We start from the raw sequence: 16,191 nt of genomic DNA on the forward strand, positions 1-16,191 counted from the left end.
TGGAGCATAGGATAAACAAGCAAAGCAGTTAGCATTAGATCATACATTATCATGGCAGAACCAAAACCAGCCCACATTCTTTCTCCCTTAAGTTGAGATTCATCAAAGCTGTTTCATTTGGCTACTAGTATTTAAGAATCTCAGTGTTTACAAGCTGGATGAATTAATTAATATGCTGAGGCTGAAGAACATGTTTTTACCTTCAAAAAGTTTATCTGATTAAATTACTTATAGCCCCTACCATCTCAGAAAATCTTTTCAAACCTAATGCATTTTTGCCAAATGAGATTTGTTCCCATGACATTTGTTCCCAGGAGATTTGTTCCAGTATACACATAGGTACATTAATATATAGTGATAAAGGCCATTTCTGAATTCATGTCATAAATCATGAGATTATTCTTATAGTCATTGTCCTATTCTGCCAATAGAAGAGCTAGATACAACACTTCCTCCCACTCCAGGACCAATTCCAGATTACAGAAATTCTCTTTGGCCCCATATGCTCAGCAATGAAGAAACATCGAAAGCACAGTCATCTGAATATTGATAAAAGCTAAGACTTCATTAATTAATTTTTATCTTATTTTGATAGAATGAGTTTCTATGTTTCATTTGCTCCTTCAAATTTCTTTCCACATTTTTCAGCTTAAAAATATAGCCTATTGATTCCACCCTAACCTTCACATTCTATCTCAAAATCTAGGAGATTTAAATCTCCATTTTCAGGTTGTTAATTTGAGGTCTGGTTTTAGTATAAGCACTTTTACCACACTGTAAACTTTTCTATTTGTGTTCCTTTTTTATGTTTATTAGGTTACATTAGTTGTAAAAGGAGGTTTTCATTGTGATATTTCCATCTGTGCATAAATGTACCCATCAATTTCTATCATTTCCTCCCTATCATTCTTCTTTGGTCTCGTCCCTTTCTTAAAACAATTTCATCAGTTTTCATTGTTCTATTTCCATAAGTGCATAAAAGTACTTTGCCCATAGTCACACTTATTCACTCTCTTTATTATGCTACTCTTTTAATTCAAAGGTTTCTTTTTTAACCTCATAAATTTTAAAAAATCAATTCCTTACAACTAGTTTTTCTGAAGTGATGAGTTGAATACTAAAATGCCATATGTGATTTTTTAAACCTTTCAGCTTAGTCTTTTGTGATATTGCTTATTCCTTATGAGGCATTTAGACTACACAAAGATGTAAAGTCATATCATAGCCTTTACTCTATACTTTTCTATGCTTTACATGATAATGTGTATAACTGACTTTTGTATAAGTAATTTTTCCCAACATGCATTCAATGGTATTGTAATGAATAACTCCATGAACACTGAGTCTTCAGAAACTACCTATCATTTATAGTTTCCTTAACTGTCTATTGGGATACCTAGAAGTTAATAAGGGGACACTACAAGTTTCCCAAATAAATGAAGTACATATATGAAATGATATTCAAACTGTTTCTTTAGACCTGCAAAGACTATGAAGAGAATTTTGCTCAATCAAATAAGGGGAATTGGTGTGAAAGTTGAAGTGAAATTTAACCTTCTAAACTTTTATGTGTATTTTTAGATTGTCATGCTCTTGAACCTTTTTAGCCCTAAAGTATCTCAAAGACCTTCTCAATGTTTACCTTCCTATTTTTTTAAAATGTAGGTTGGACTCAGATCTGTGATAGAACAGTTTCCTGGGAAGCTTGACTTTGTCCTTGTGGATGGGGGTTATGTGCTAAGTCATGGTCACAAGCAGTTGATGTGCTTGGCCAGATCTGTTCTCAGCAAAGCAAAGATCTTACTGCTTGATGAACCCAGTGCTCATTTGGATCCCATGTGAGTTTCAGAATACTGTTATGTAATGGTACAATGGGAGTAGAATCATTGAGAGCTACTGCATATTCACACAAATTCCCACTAACATGTGACATCTACAAGTAGGGGATTCTTCAGATATAAAATAATTACCTGGTGGAATAAATGTCACTATTTGATTTGAGCACATATGCTTACTTCCTTACTGAAGAGCCCTGGATTCTCTGCTGAATTTTCTCTGAATATTCTCTTCTGGAATTTTGAATTTCATACAAACCTTCCCACCTTGTCAATACACAAAGAATTATTTTGTTACATGGGCACATTCTGATCCTTCCATCCCACCTATGCCATAAGTATGTTTATAGCAAAAACTGCTATTGAATCTACATAGTGAAAAGGTGCCTTGTTCACTAATTTTTCTTCAAAATATTTTCCAATTATTAATGAACATATAGAGTCTACCTTATGGTTGGAAAGGTGATTGTGGCTAACTCTATATCAATGTTGTATTCAAAAATACGTTAATTGAAGAAAAATAAACTGATACAACTTTAAACGTGTTACCAAAAGCAAAGGCAGAAAAGGCCTTTATTCAGAAATGAATGCAATATGTGATGATTTTCTTCCTTTTCTAGAACGTATCAAGTAATTCGAAGAACTCTAAAGCAAGCATTTGCCGATTGCACAGTGATCCTGTGTGAACACAGGATAGAAGCAATGTTGGAATGTCAACAATTTTTGGTGAGTCTTATACATGCACTTAGAATCTCATTTTCCTTGTAAATTTGATAACTATCTCTTATTTGATCATTACTGCACCTTGCACCAGTGTTAGGGACTATCACTTAAAACGTGTCACAAAATTACCCAAAATTTTCTCAAAATAAACACACATGTTCCACTTGGATTTCAGCTATGAAGGAGGCACTGAAATGTAATGCACTTAAAATAGCAGCATATTAACAACAGGGCAGGGATTAATCAGAGATCTATGCTTTTCTAGGCCTTTATTTGGGAACCAAGTCACAAAAGCATTTCTACTATTAAAATATAAAAATCCTACTTCTTCTTTTAATAACTAGCTCTTCCTTGGATACAGGTAAGGATTGTTTTTCTTACAATATGACTTGTGCTTTAACATACACCAGTTGAGAGGTTTGCTTTATTTTTCTAGTCATTATTTGGGGCTCAGGTTAGTACCTCTGGCTAGCTCCCTTCTCATTATGCTTTTAAGACTGCCACAGATTCCTTCAAATGCTATTTACAAATTTACTTTGGTTTAATGTCAAAGATATATGGAGCATAATATATCAGGTTATCTCAAGAGGTAAAATATTTCCTTACTGGAGGATTTTATTATCATTATTTTTATTGAGCACAAAGTGGCAAGTTACAGAACAGATTCATTATCTGTTGCCCTTTTCTAGACAAGGTCAGGGGATTGTGTAAGGGTCTTAAATTTTGCTAACCTTGCATTTGCTCAACTTTAGCATGCAAGCCACACATTTTAAACTCGGGTGTACCCTGGCCAGTTTGGAATTACTAGGCTTCAGATCCAGTGTTGAAGAAGTCCCATGCTTTACTGTGCTGTGAACTCAATTCATTTTTAAGTTATTATATAAGGAATCTGTCATAAATCATTCTTGTTTTTAAAGCACTTCAACTCCTCTAACATTATCTGAAAAAGTGCATTGCTTAGCACTGTGCTAATTTTTGGAAAGGAAAAAACCCCTCCAGTTCCCGCAGATTAAAATATAGCTAATTTTATAGATGGCAGAATCTCCTGAAGGCAAGTGGTTGCATCAATCAAGTGTGTTATATATGATGATTGAAAATGAGATGCTGAAATAAAGATACAGGTTGATCCATTGTAACAATGAAATGTACAAGACACTATGTTGAAAATGAACTTTGCAACTTCAGGGGGTGGAAAGAGAGGAGTTGGGGAGGTGGGGAGGGAAGGGATGGTAGATGAAAACAAAGGAGGGGGTAGCAATGCTCGATAGGAAATGTACTCATTGCCTTACTCATGTAACTGTAACCCCTCTGTACAGAATGTTTACAATAATAAATATATACAAAAAAAGTAAAAAAAAAATGAAAGGCTACAAGTGCTATGCTTTTTTTTTTCTTCAAGCCTGTTCCAGTGTTGGTCCCTGCTCTTGTCTGACTTGCCATCTGATTGAGATCTTACTGTGCCCTCCTCTAGGTCATAGAAGAGAACAGAGTGAGGCAGTATGACTCCATCCAGAAGCTTCTGAGTGAGAAGAGCCTGTTCCGGCAGGCCATCAGCACCTCAGACAGGGTCAAGCTCTTCCCACACCGCAACTCCAGCAAGCACAAGTCTCGATCCCAAATTGCTGCTCTGAAGGAGGAGACAGAGGAAGAGGTCCAAGAAACCCGACTCTAGAAAGTGTTACAAAGGATTGCATGAGACACAGGCTCAGAGTTTTAGGAGAACTGGAGGTCTTTGCTTTGGGAAGCAAAGATAAAACTTTCTTTCTTTCTTTCTTTTTTCTTTAAAGAAAGGGGATTCTTTGGTAAGAGGAACTGAGGATACTCAGCTGGCTCTGGATAACTGGCTTTCTGGCCATGATGAAACTGTGTGAGAGGTACTTCAAATCCTTGAAGATTTACCACTTGTATTTTGCAAGCCAGTTTTTCCTGAAAGCACTTGCCCTTTGGTAGTCATTGGAAAGGAGCTAGAAATGTCAGCCAGCTCAGTTGTTCAGCTTATTGTTCAGTGGTAAATCTGGTTAATCTGTATTATTGAAGAACTGAAATCAATTAGAGATATGATTAAGTAATGACAACTGGAAACTTTAGTGGATTATAATTTATATCCTGTTCTCTCTCCACTCTCCAAGATATTTAGACACACAAGTCTATTGTCTGCCAAGCATTCTGGCAAATTCCAAACGAATGATGGAATACTGTGGGAGCAACAAGGCAGCCCATTAAAATATGCCTCAACTTCTACTGACAATGTCCAGACATTGGAAATTAGAGTTAGTATCAGCCAGCTCTATCAAAGAACTAAATATTCAGATGCGCAGAATGTATTTCTGACCTGCAGAAAGTAGCTGGTGTATGGATAAACAGGGGGAATGTGATAGCTCCTTCAACAAGGAAGTTCAAATGCCTTTCTTGCACTCAGAAAACAACAGTCTCTTAAGATCTCTGACCTGCAGGATGACTGCAGAAGCTCCAGGCATAGAGTAAATAGGTAGGTAGCTCCATGGGTTCTCCAATCCCAGAAATATACAGGATGATGGTAGTATGCTTTCAGGATAGCTGTGTGTACAGAGTGGAGAGAGAATGAGAGACACCTGAAGAACATTAAATCATGAAGTAGTTTTATAAGCTTCTGTTTTATAATTTTGTGATACAAATGAAATTTTCTCTAGAAAATATTTATTTTACTAATGCTTCACACTCCTATGTAACAATGCTGTATTTTAAGAATGATTATATCCTGAATTATATTTGTATAAAAGCATTTTTATATTTGAAATGTTGACTTTTTATGGTACAAACTATTTTTATGATCTGTGATGTTTCAACTGGGGCGGGAGGAGGGTGATAATGACCAGGAGCTACAAGTCATCTTTATGGTGGAGAGAGAAGCCTTGGGGTGAGACAGATGTTGGACACATCTGTATGATTCTTGGTCAGCAACAAGGCTTCCCTTGTTGATGCAGTTCTTAAGAAAATGGTACCAAAAATCTCGCTGTTCCTATCAAGGATACACGGACCTCCCACTCCAAATGAACCCTTAAAGAGATTGCATTATATTTATTTCTGTAAGAAAATATCACATGTCAATAAAAGCCTATTATTTGTGAGAAACTCATCTGCTTCCAGGTGCTCGTTCATCACTTCTGAACCTTTGGGCCATGCTCACGTGCAGATGTGCTCACTAGTCATACCTATGAAATCTCTAATCCCAGATGCTAAGCTTTATGAAACACAGAACATGCATCTCTTGGACAGAATCCCTATGAGAATTCAACATGAATTAGGACACACATTTTAAAGTTGTCTTTTGGAAGTGGAGGTGTGGCTCAGGCGGTGGAGTGACAGCCTTGAACAAAAAAGACGAGTGAGAACACAAGAGCCTGGGGTCAAACCCCAGTCCTGGCACTCAAAAAAAGAATGAATACAGGAGTAAAGTTGTCTTTTTTTTTTTTTTTGGTCAGTCGCGGGTTTTTGGTTTTTTGTTTTTTTAATGGGAGTCTGGTCGTGGGGCCTGAACTCTGGGCCTGGGCCCTGTTCCTCAGCTCTTCAGCTCAAGGCTAACACTCTACCACTCTACCACAGCACCACTTCTGGCTTTTTTTCTTTTTGCTTATGTGGTGCTGAGGAATCAAACCCAGGGCCTCATGCATGCAAGGCAAGCGCTCTACCACTGAGCCACCTTCCCAGCCCCTCAGTCGCGGGTTTTGAATTATGGTCTTGAGCGCTGTCCCTGAGCTCTTCAGTCAAGGCTGGTACTCTACCACTTTGAGCCACAGCGCCGTTTCTGGTTTGCCAGTGGTTAATTGGAGATAAGAGGCTCAGGGACTTTCTTGTTCCGGCTGGCTTTGAGCCATAATCCTCATGTCTCAGCCTCCTGAGTAGCGAGGATTACAGGCATAGGCCACCAGCACCCAGCAAGTTGTCTTTTTCAATTATGGTAAAGTATACATTTTATTTATCCTTTTAGTAATCTTAAAGTACACATCAATGGCACTTGATAAATGCACATTCCCTTGTATTTCAGTTGAGAAGAATGGTTTCTACCTTGAAACACTAAACAAATTTGCCCATTAGACAATAATTCCCTTGCTCCCACCTCTAAAATTATGATTTTGCTTTCTATGGCTATTAATTTTTTTAGTGCTCTTTAAATCCTTTATGGGAGTAAAATCATTAATCATAGCATTAGTCTTTTGTGCCTGGTTTATTTCACTTAGCATAATGTCTTCTATTATTACCTATGCTAGATATTGTGTCCTAGAGTTTTCTTCCTTCCTAAGGCTGTGTGTTGTTGTACATTTGTATCATATGTGGCTTATTCACTTATCTGTAAATGCACTGCTAGGGTGCTTCAACTCTGTGGATAGTGTGAATAATGTTTCTGTGAACATGAGTGCACAAGTGTCTCCTCATGTTTATGCTTGCATGACGTAGGGAAGTTGTTTGTTAGTTTAAAAAGAAGGCTTGCAAAACCAGCAATATATCCCATGTGGGTGTGTTACAACTTCTCAACCAATGAGTCTACACAGCCACATCATGATCATCCAAAGATAATCCTTTATATTAGAGTTCATTCTTTGAGGTGGACTTTTTGTTAGTTTTGAGAAATGTGAATATCATGTCCTTAGCATCATGCAGAGCAGTTTCATTGTCCTAAAAACTCTGTTTCCTCACTATCGTCCCTCCCTCCCTTCCTTCCTCCCTCATGATTCCTGGCAACCCTCATTCTTTCACTATTTTAATAGCTTCACCTTCGCTAGAACGTCATCAAGTCAAAATGATAAAGTAGTAGCCTTTCAGACTGTCTTCTTTCACTTAGTAATTTATATTTATTATTTCTCCATATTGTTTTATGGCTCATTGTCTTCACTGCTGACCAAGAATTCATTTATTTGGATATACCAGAGTTTATCTGTTCATCTACTGGACACCAGTTCTTAATGATTTTGACAACTTTGAATAAAGCTGCTAACATGTATACAGACATTTTTGTGTACATATAAGTTTCAACATCTTTCAAAAAATAACAAGGAATGTGCATTCTGGATCATATGATAAAAGTATGTTTAGCTTTGCAAGAAAATACTAAATTACCTTTTTTTTCTCCATACTAGAATCTGAACTCAAGGCCTCATGCTTGAGTCACAAGCTCAGGGAGCCATGAACTCTCTCCCCAGCTCTTGAGCTGGAAGCCCAGCACATTTTTTTTCCTCAGAGGTTTATTATTATTATTATTATTGTGAAAATACTGTACAGAGGGGTTACAATTACATGGCCAAGGTAATGAGTACATTTCTTATCAAGCATTGTTGCCTCCTCCTTTGTTTCCCCTTTCCATCCCTGCCCTTTCATCTCCCTCACTCCCCCCTCCCGCCAATAGGGATACAGGTGGACCCATTGCAACAATAAGATGTACAGACATTATCAAAAAATGAACTATTTTTTATTTTCAAGGTGATGTTCAGAGGGGTTTCGGTAACATAAGTAAGGTAATAAGTACATTTCTTGTCAAATTTGTTACCCCTTCCCTCATTTTTCTCCTACGTTCCCTCTCCTCCAACACCCCCCCAAATTGTACAGATCATTTCCAACATATTGTCTTGTGTACTTCACTGTTGCATTGGTTTCCCCTTGTCCTTTGTCTCACCATTCTGTTGTTCCCCTTCCCTTCCCTAATTCAAATAAATGTACATACAATATCAGGGTACCAAAATCAAATACAGTGACAACAGGTGATATGCTATAGGGGGAAGAACATGCATAAGAAACAAAAAAAATCACATAGTACCTTAAAAACCACCACAACAAAGAAAAACCTCTTGTGTCCATGTTTTGGATTTCATTTTGCTTAGTATCATCTTATATGGTCTTATGTACCTAGCTATTGAGCTATTCTGCTCATCTAAAATTATCTTAGATATATACTAATTATTGCAGATAAGGGAAACCACAGGACCTACGTTTCTTGGGTCTGGCTTACTTTACTTAATATTATTTCCCACATTTTTCCATTTCCATACAAATGAGGTAGTGTCATTCTTTCTGATGGAAGCATAGAATTCATATATATATATATATATGCATATATATCATATTTTCTTGATACACTCATCTACTGAAGGGCATCTGGGTTGGTTCCATATCTTAGCTATGGTGAATTATGTTGTGAAAAACATAGTTGCGCTGGTAGCTTTAGTTTGGCCTTGTTTGCAACACAAACTTTTGATTTTAATAAATTCTAGCTCATTGACTCTTTTCCCCCAAGGATTTTGTTTTTGGTATTGTGTTGTGATTGACATACACCAGGGCAATCCTTTATTACCTTGAGGGACTTGTATAATCATGAATTTTATATTCAGATTTGATCCATGTTTTGAATGGTATTTTTGAATGGTTTAGGGTTTAAGTTTAAGTTAACTTGTCTAGCAATATTTATTGGAAATAATTATTTTTGCCCAATTCATTTTCTTTGCTCCTTTGTAAAGATCACCTGATTATGTGAGCTGGACTATGAGTTGGATACTCTACTCCATTCCATTGACCTATTTTTGTTTGTTTGTTTTCTTACTGATATCACACTACTTTGATTAGTATACCTTGAAGTTTGGTGAAGTAGAGTCCTTCAAGAATGGAGAAAGAGAGAGATGGGGGGTGAGAAGGTTCAGGTATAACAGGAAAGATTCTCAAAAGTAATAAATATTATTAGGCTGTTACACCTATCTTATAAATAAACACACACATATAGTGTTTGGATAACTTATTTTCCATTCCTAATGAGTATCTACAGGATGATACAATGTAACTGAAGTAAAATATTGCCATTTAAACAGTATCAAAACAATTTCTATACTAAAGGAAGAAAGTCAGGTGTAAAGTAGTACCTCTCTCAAGACAGGACAATCTAATGGGAAAAAATGGGAGATCTTGTGAGACTAAAGCCAATTTAATATGAAATGAGCAAAGCTAGTATTTGAAAGAACTTTATTTGCTTTAGCATCTGCGAAGACCCTGTGCCTTGATTTCATACTTGTAATTTTGTAATGCTTGAAAAGTTACCTTCTAAAAATATTATAGAAGACATATGTCCTTAAAAGCTTTGATATGTCCTTGAATAAGAGATAGGAATTCAGAGGTGGAATCCATGTCAGTTGGTGGACAACTGGTGTACCTAGGGCAGGTTGATATATGAAGTTCTATTTATAATGAGACTTTGTGTTTGGATAAACTGTATATTTCAACAAGTAGAGGTAAGAGGAAGGGCAAGTTAGGAAGAGTATCCTACAAGATCTGGGTCATTCACAAAATTCAATTACTTATTCCATGACTGAAGCAAGATAAAGTCTTGGTGAACTTTTGTATCCAACGTTTTTTAAAAAATAAGTTCTTTGGCAAAAATCAAGAACTCTAACAACAACAGATGCTGGAGGGGATGTGGACAGAAAGGAACCTTACTTCATTGTTGGTGGGAATGTAAACTTGTTCAACCACTTTGGAAAGCAGTATGGAGGTTCCTCAAAAGACTTCACATAGATCTCCCCTATGACCCAGCAATCCCACTTTTGGGCATTTACCCAAATGTTTACAAACAAGACCACACTAAAGCTACCAGCACAACAATGCTTATTGCAGCATTATTTACCATAGCTAAGATATGGAACCAACCCAGATGTCCCTCAGTAGAAAATGTGGTATATATACACAATGGAATTCTATGCCTCCATCAGAAAGAATGACATCGCCCCATTTGTTAGGAAATGGAAAAACTTGGAAAAAATTATATTAAGTGAAGTAAGCCAGGCCCAAAGAAACATAGGTCCCATGGTTTCCCTTATTTGCAATATCTAGTCAATATGAGTCAAGCGGAAAAGGTCAGATAATGTGATGTCAGGAAAATGAACCCTTAGATATGTATTTTAATGTTTTTTCTTTCATGCATGTGTTTCTAACGCATTTATAAGATTATCTCTTTGTTGCTTTGTATGTCCCTCCCCCACAGTATAACCCTTGCTTTCACTATATTTGATGTCAGTATAACTTGTGGAGGAGATGGGGAAAAACCAGTTGTTTAAGGATACAGGTGGACCTGTTGCAACAATGAGAAGTACAAGTTGTCATGTCCAAAACGAGCTTTACAACGTCTGTGCGGGGGCGGGGGGGAAGGGGGGGAAGGAGAAGTATTGGGATTGGGGGGGAGGGGGGAGGCTGGGAAGGGATGTGAAGGGTAAACCAAAGGAGGAGGGTGCAATGCTTGGTAAGAAATGTACGCATTATCCTGCCCATGTAATTGTAACCCCTCTGTACAGTATGTTCACAAATAAAATAAAATTAAATTAAAAAAATAAGTTCTTTACTCTGAAAATCTGTACAGAGGGGTTACAGTTACATGAACAAGGTAACAAGTACATTTTTTGTTGTTGTTGTTGTTGGTCGTGGGGCTTGAACTCTGGGCTTGGGTGCTATCCCTCAGCATTTCAGCTCAAGGCAAGTGCTCTACCACTTGAGCCACAGCACCACTTCCACAAGTACATTTCTTATCCAGCATTGTTGCCTCCTCTTTGTTTTTCCCCTACCATCCTGTCCCTCCCACCTCCTCAACTACACCTCCCCTCCCCCCGCCAAAATTGTAAAGTTCATTTTTTCAACATAGCATCTTGTACATCTCATTGTGCAATGGGTCAATCTGTATCCCTATTTAAACATTTTGCTTTTTTCCTTCCCCTCCCCAAATTATACCAACGTCAAACACAGTGAAAACAGGGGTTATACCATGGGGGGAGGGACATACAAAGCAACAAAAAAATCACACTAGAAACAATACATTATAAATACGTTAGAAACAATAGCAAGGGAGAAAAAACACTTGTGTCCCTAACTTGGGGTTCATTTCACTTAACATCATCTTACCTGAGCTTTTCTGCTTGTTCCAGACATATACTCATTATTGCAAATTAATTGGGATCCCTCAATCTTCACCTCCCAAGTAGCTAGTACTACAGGATTGAACCACCACACATGGCTCCCTTGCGGTTTTAACCCTTAGTGTTGTCCACATAAGACCTTCAGCAATTTATCAACTTCAGTTCGATTTTTTTCACTGTGGCTTTGGCACCTGTGGAAGGTTTTGCTCTAAAGCTTCTGTACAGGTATGTTGTGATTCTCTCTATCCCCCTGACTGTATCTTTAGTTTAGTGAGAAGTGGTCTCTTCTATACTCTCCCCTCTCTGACAGAAGAGATATTAGCTGTTTTAGTTCATTCAGGTTTTCAGGTGGGATTGCAGTGACTTTTAAACTCCTTAAGTGCTGGCCTAGAACTGGAGTACTTGCACTTCACATTAACTTAAAAATAAGAACTTTGCAACAGAAGTCCTAGTTTCAAAAGTCCACTTGTAAAAAGAAACCCTGAAGTAAGAGGGAAAAGTCAACACTGGTCACTCAAGCTCCATTGCTCATCTCAACACACAGCTCCTCTCCCTTTCCATTTCTAAAACTCAAATGACTTTATCCATAGACTTTCTATTGTGAGCTATTTGTTTTCTCTATTCATGTCTTCAGTTTTAGGCTTTATTGCTCAGTCAGTCAAAGCCCACACCCATTTGACATACCTTTTCTTAATTTATTTCTCACACCTTTCACTTTGCTCTTTTATTTAAAAAAAGAGCAAAAGCTTAAAGCTAATACATTCCATTCAGTAGCCAGGGATTTCCAGGGTTGAGAAATTACTACCTTTCCTAGTGAAAGACTAAACAAAACCCCAAAGTAAATATTTTAGTAGTTGGCTAGATCTTCAAATACTATGCAGAAGACAATTTAGAATGAAGCTCATAAAGAGCTCCATGTAAAACCTGTTTGGCCTGTTAAAACAGGTGCAAACATCACAATTTCCTACAAAAAAAATTTCAGTGACAAAATCCTATACAAGATAAATACACTAAAACTCCAAATCAATAAATTGGGGCAAATAACACTGTAAAATCTGAGATCACAATCTATATCCACTGACAAAGAACATAGAACTCATATTTGGGTGATTTCTCACAGAAATAAGATTTCTTTTTTTTTGTCGGTCATGGGGCTTGAACTCTGGGCCTGGGCGCTGTCCCTCAGCTCTTCAGCTCAAGGCAAGTACTCTACCACTTGAGCCACAGCACCACTTCCCAGAAATAAGATTTCTTGCAAAAGTTTTGTCGACTTTATTCTTAATTCGTTACAGTAAGAGTACCCATTTGTTTTTTTTAATAACTTATTTTCTCTAGTTTTACAATGGTATGATGTACTGTGAAATGCCCCAAATTTTATGAGTACATATGCTAATGTTAACCTTTAATTTTAGGTAGTACGATAAATTACTTCTTAGATTTAAATAACTTCTTAAATCCAAAATCTTGATCTAGTTCTAACATATCTTCCACTAACCAAAGCTACAAGTGTACTTTCAAGACAGGTGAAGATTTTGTTCTATTGTTAAGGATAGACAATTTCTGAAATACCAACATAGAAATGAGTATAGAATCTCACACCCAACATAAGACAATTTCTAAAACATTTTATTTGTAGCTATTTTGAAAATTGGAAATTAAACCTGAGTAGGTTGGGAATATAAATAGCTCTTTAACATTCATTTTTGCCATGGATGTAGCAGTGATTAACTATTATAAGATAGAATGCTGATTAATGAAACCAAAAGTGAATTTTATTTTGATTGACAAATATTGGCATACAAGCTTTTAAAAAATAATAAAATATTAAAAATATACAATGGGCTTAATCCCTATACTAATGAAATAAAAATAATAATTTTCCATAATTCAATAACATAAAGAAATAAGCTTTCTTTGTTTTATTAAAAGAAAGGATAATAAGAAATAACAACAAAAGGGTTCACTATAAAACAAAAATAAAAATAAAGGAAGGATACAGTCAATTATGGTTGATTAGCTATCATTTTTGCCAAAGTTTGATAAGCTAATTTAAAACCAAACTATTTTTTTAAACCTAACCCGCTCCCTTCCATTTTGCTTCTTCATTTGAGCAAGTGCATGAAGTTGACCATTATTGTGAAAAGATAAAGTTATATAAGAAAATGTATGAGCATAGACAGTCCTCTTACAGAGAAGGAATTTTAATGTCATATTTTCTTTTCTCCCAGTTGGGTCAGATGCTCCAGTGTCCTTGAGGAGCAAAGTGATTGTCCTTGGTAGGAATCTACATTTGCATTTTCCCTTGAACCAAGCAATGTTTCCAGGTTATTTACTCATAGAAACATCCTTAATGAACTTGAGATGCCTATGAAAATCTTTTGCCTTTTCTGGTCAATTAAAACTTGAATTAGGGGCTGGGAAGGTGGCTCAGTGGTAGAGCACTTGCCTTGCATGCATGAGGCCCTGGGTTCTATTCCTCAGCACTACATAAGCAGAAAAAAGGCAGAAGTGGCGCTGTGGCACAATAGTAGGGCACTAGCCTTGAGCTGAAGAGCTGAGGGACAGCACCCAGGCTCCAAGTTCAGGCCCCATGACTGACCAAAAACAAAACAAAACAACAACAAAACAAAAAAACTTGAATTAATACTTACCAAGACTCTAAGTGAACATAAATGAAAAGGATGAGACAATCTAAATATAGTGATCTTGAGGGAAATGATGCAGATGGAGATAATATGGGAAAGGAAAAATTCAGACAGATCTGCATTTAAATCTAAGTTAAGACTGTATTTCACGAAAGAAGTGACTAGCTTAATCAAATGCTGTAGGCCAATTAAGATGAGGAATTGAGAACAGTCCACTGGATTTAGTAACATGAGTGCCATTTATGAAGAACATTTTAATGGTATATAAATATTGAGAAGAGTGAAACTAGACGCAGTGAATGTAGACTTCCATGAGTTTTGTGTTCAAAAAGGGAGAGAAATAGGTGATAAATGACCTAGTGATTGGTCTGTTTTCTTTTTAAGGGGGGGGGGATAAATTGGGACAGTAGATAAAAGATGAATTAATTATAGGAAGAAAGAACTTTGATAGAACTGTCAGAGAATTAAGAATTGTCCTAGAATATCTTGAGTCTCTTCCCTGGGGGGAGAGACAAGGGACACAAGAGGAAGAACCAATTGTAGCTGTTCAAAGGATAGTTACAAGAGGTTGAGAAAAGGTAGGTTGGTAGATGTGGCCGTAGGAAATGTTAAGGCATTTTTGTGTGTAAGTTTTCTTCTAGTGGACTTTATTTTTATTGTAAAATGAATAAAAAGTTGCCAGTTAATAATAAAAATAGAAAAATGTATATACAAGGTGCAGGGCACTGGATAAGAGAAAATAAAAATACTGAGGGTTTAAGGAGAAAGAATTTTGGATTCTAATCTAAAGCAGTTTCCTCCAATTTTTCAATGTCCTGACACATAAAAAAAAATTGAGAATATTTGAGTGGCAATTGGAAAGGGACTTGAAGTCCTAGATAGGGAGGCAGGAAGTACTGGTTGTCACTGGTTCTGTCTACATGCCCAGATAGCTAAATAACTATGTTCTGAATGTTGGTTCTGATTAGCATGTGATTTGAACAGCTTTAGAATAACAAGTGAGCATGAAGGGGACTAGAAATAGAGTCAGGTGCAGTAAAGTCGATGTGCCCAGAAAGAAACTAGTCAGGATGGTTGTGTGTTTAGTCATTGTAGACATGTAATAGGTGAAGAACTAGATTAATTAGGTGTGAGATATGCCTAGCAAGAAGAGAGAAGAATTGAGGGAGCATATACGCAAAAGAATAATTATGTGATCAGGTAATACAAACTGGGCAGGATGTGAAATAAGACAGAACTATTGAAACAATGAATGGTTCAGATTGTGAATTTGATGGTGTTTCACTGTTTTATAGTGTTGGAATAGCAGAAGGAAGGAGATGATAGGGAAAAAAAGGGCTTAAAATTGAGATCATAAATGGAACGAGGGTGCTAGTAATGACAAACCCAGGGCATGTATGTGAGTAACATCTGAGAAGTAGTCATGGTATTAAATTATACCAATGGACGAAAGCAACAAACCTGGAGATAATGTCTCTGGTTAATGAAAGAGACAGACCCCAAAGTTCACAGAGGACATGACTATGAAAATGAGTGTTAACTCAATATGGTTTTAAGAGTTTGACATCAAAAGTTTGAAGTAGGGCATTTGTGGTCGATGGAATCGCACCGTGCAGAAGAGGAGGAGGAGGAATAAGAAAGCCATCATCCTCCATATACCTCTAGGCCTATGGTTCAAGATGTATGGAGAAGAAAACAGCTCAGATGAGAGGGGACCAGGAAGGAAGGATGGCTGGGTTTTCAGTAGAATAATGTGGTTGAAGAAAGAGTTTGTTTGGAGATGTGTTTGGAGATGGAGGAGATTTTGCTGAAAGAGCCATGATTCTAGCAGGCACAATTAATTGCAGGTGTAGTGTGTCTGAGTGCTAATAGAAGGAGCCATGAATCGTGGGATAAAGTTCAAGCTTGGAGACTAGCTTCTTGTTACTATTACAGCTGTTCTTGTAACTACTGCTGAACAAAAGAACTACAGAAAAATTCAGTTTCTACCTAAGAGACTACAGGTTATCTAATTTCACTTCTCAGAGAACATATTTCTTTTTTGTAATTGGTGTAAAATAATTGTACAAA

General features: G+C 36.9%; 1 protein-coding gene across 1 annotated transcript in view; it reads left to right on the top strand.

Annotated features, from left to right (window-relative positions):
* Cftr (CF transmembrane conductance regulator) overlaps window positions 1–5,669 on the top strand; it is a 136,792-nt gene extending 131,123 nt beyond the window's left edge. The window contains exons 25-27 of the mRNA XM_069996626.1: window positions 1,666–1,838; window positions 2,456–2,561; window positions 4,030–5,669. Coding sequence (XP_069852727.1) covers window positions 1,666–1,838; window positions 2,456–2,561; window positions 4,030–4,230 — 480 coding nt within the window. The 3' untranslated portion in view covers window positions 4,231–5,669. The remainder of the gene's footprint in view (window positions 1–1,665; window positions 1,839–2,455; window positions 2,562–4,029) is intronic.
* The last annotated feature ends 10,522 nt before the right edge of the window (window positions 5,670–16,191 follow it).

Source organism: Dipodomys merriami, unplaced genomic scaffold, assembly GCF_024711535.1.
Source record: "Dipodomys merriami isolate MVZ:Mamm:240054 unplaced genomic scaffold, mDipMer1.0.p SCAF_5, whole genome shotgun sequence".
NCBI lineage: Eukaryota > Metazoa > Chordata > Mammalia > Rodentia > Heteromyidae > Dipodomys > Dipodomys merriami.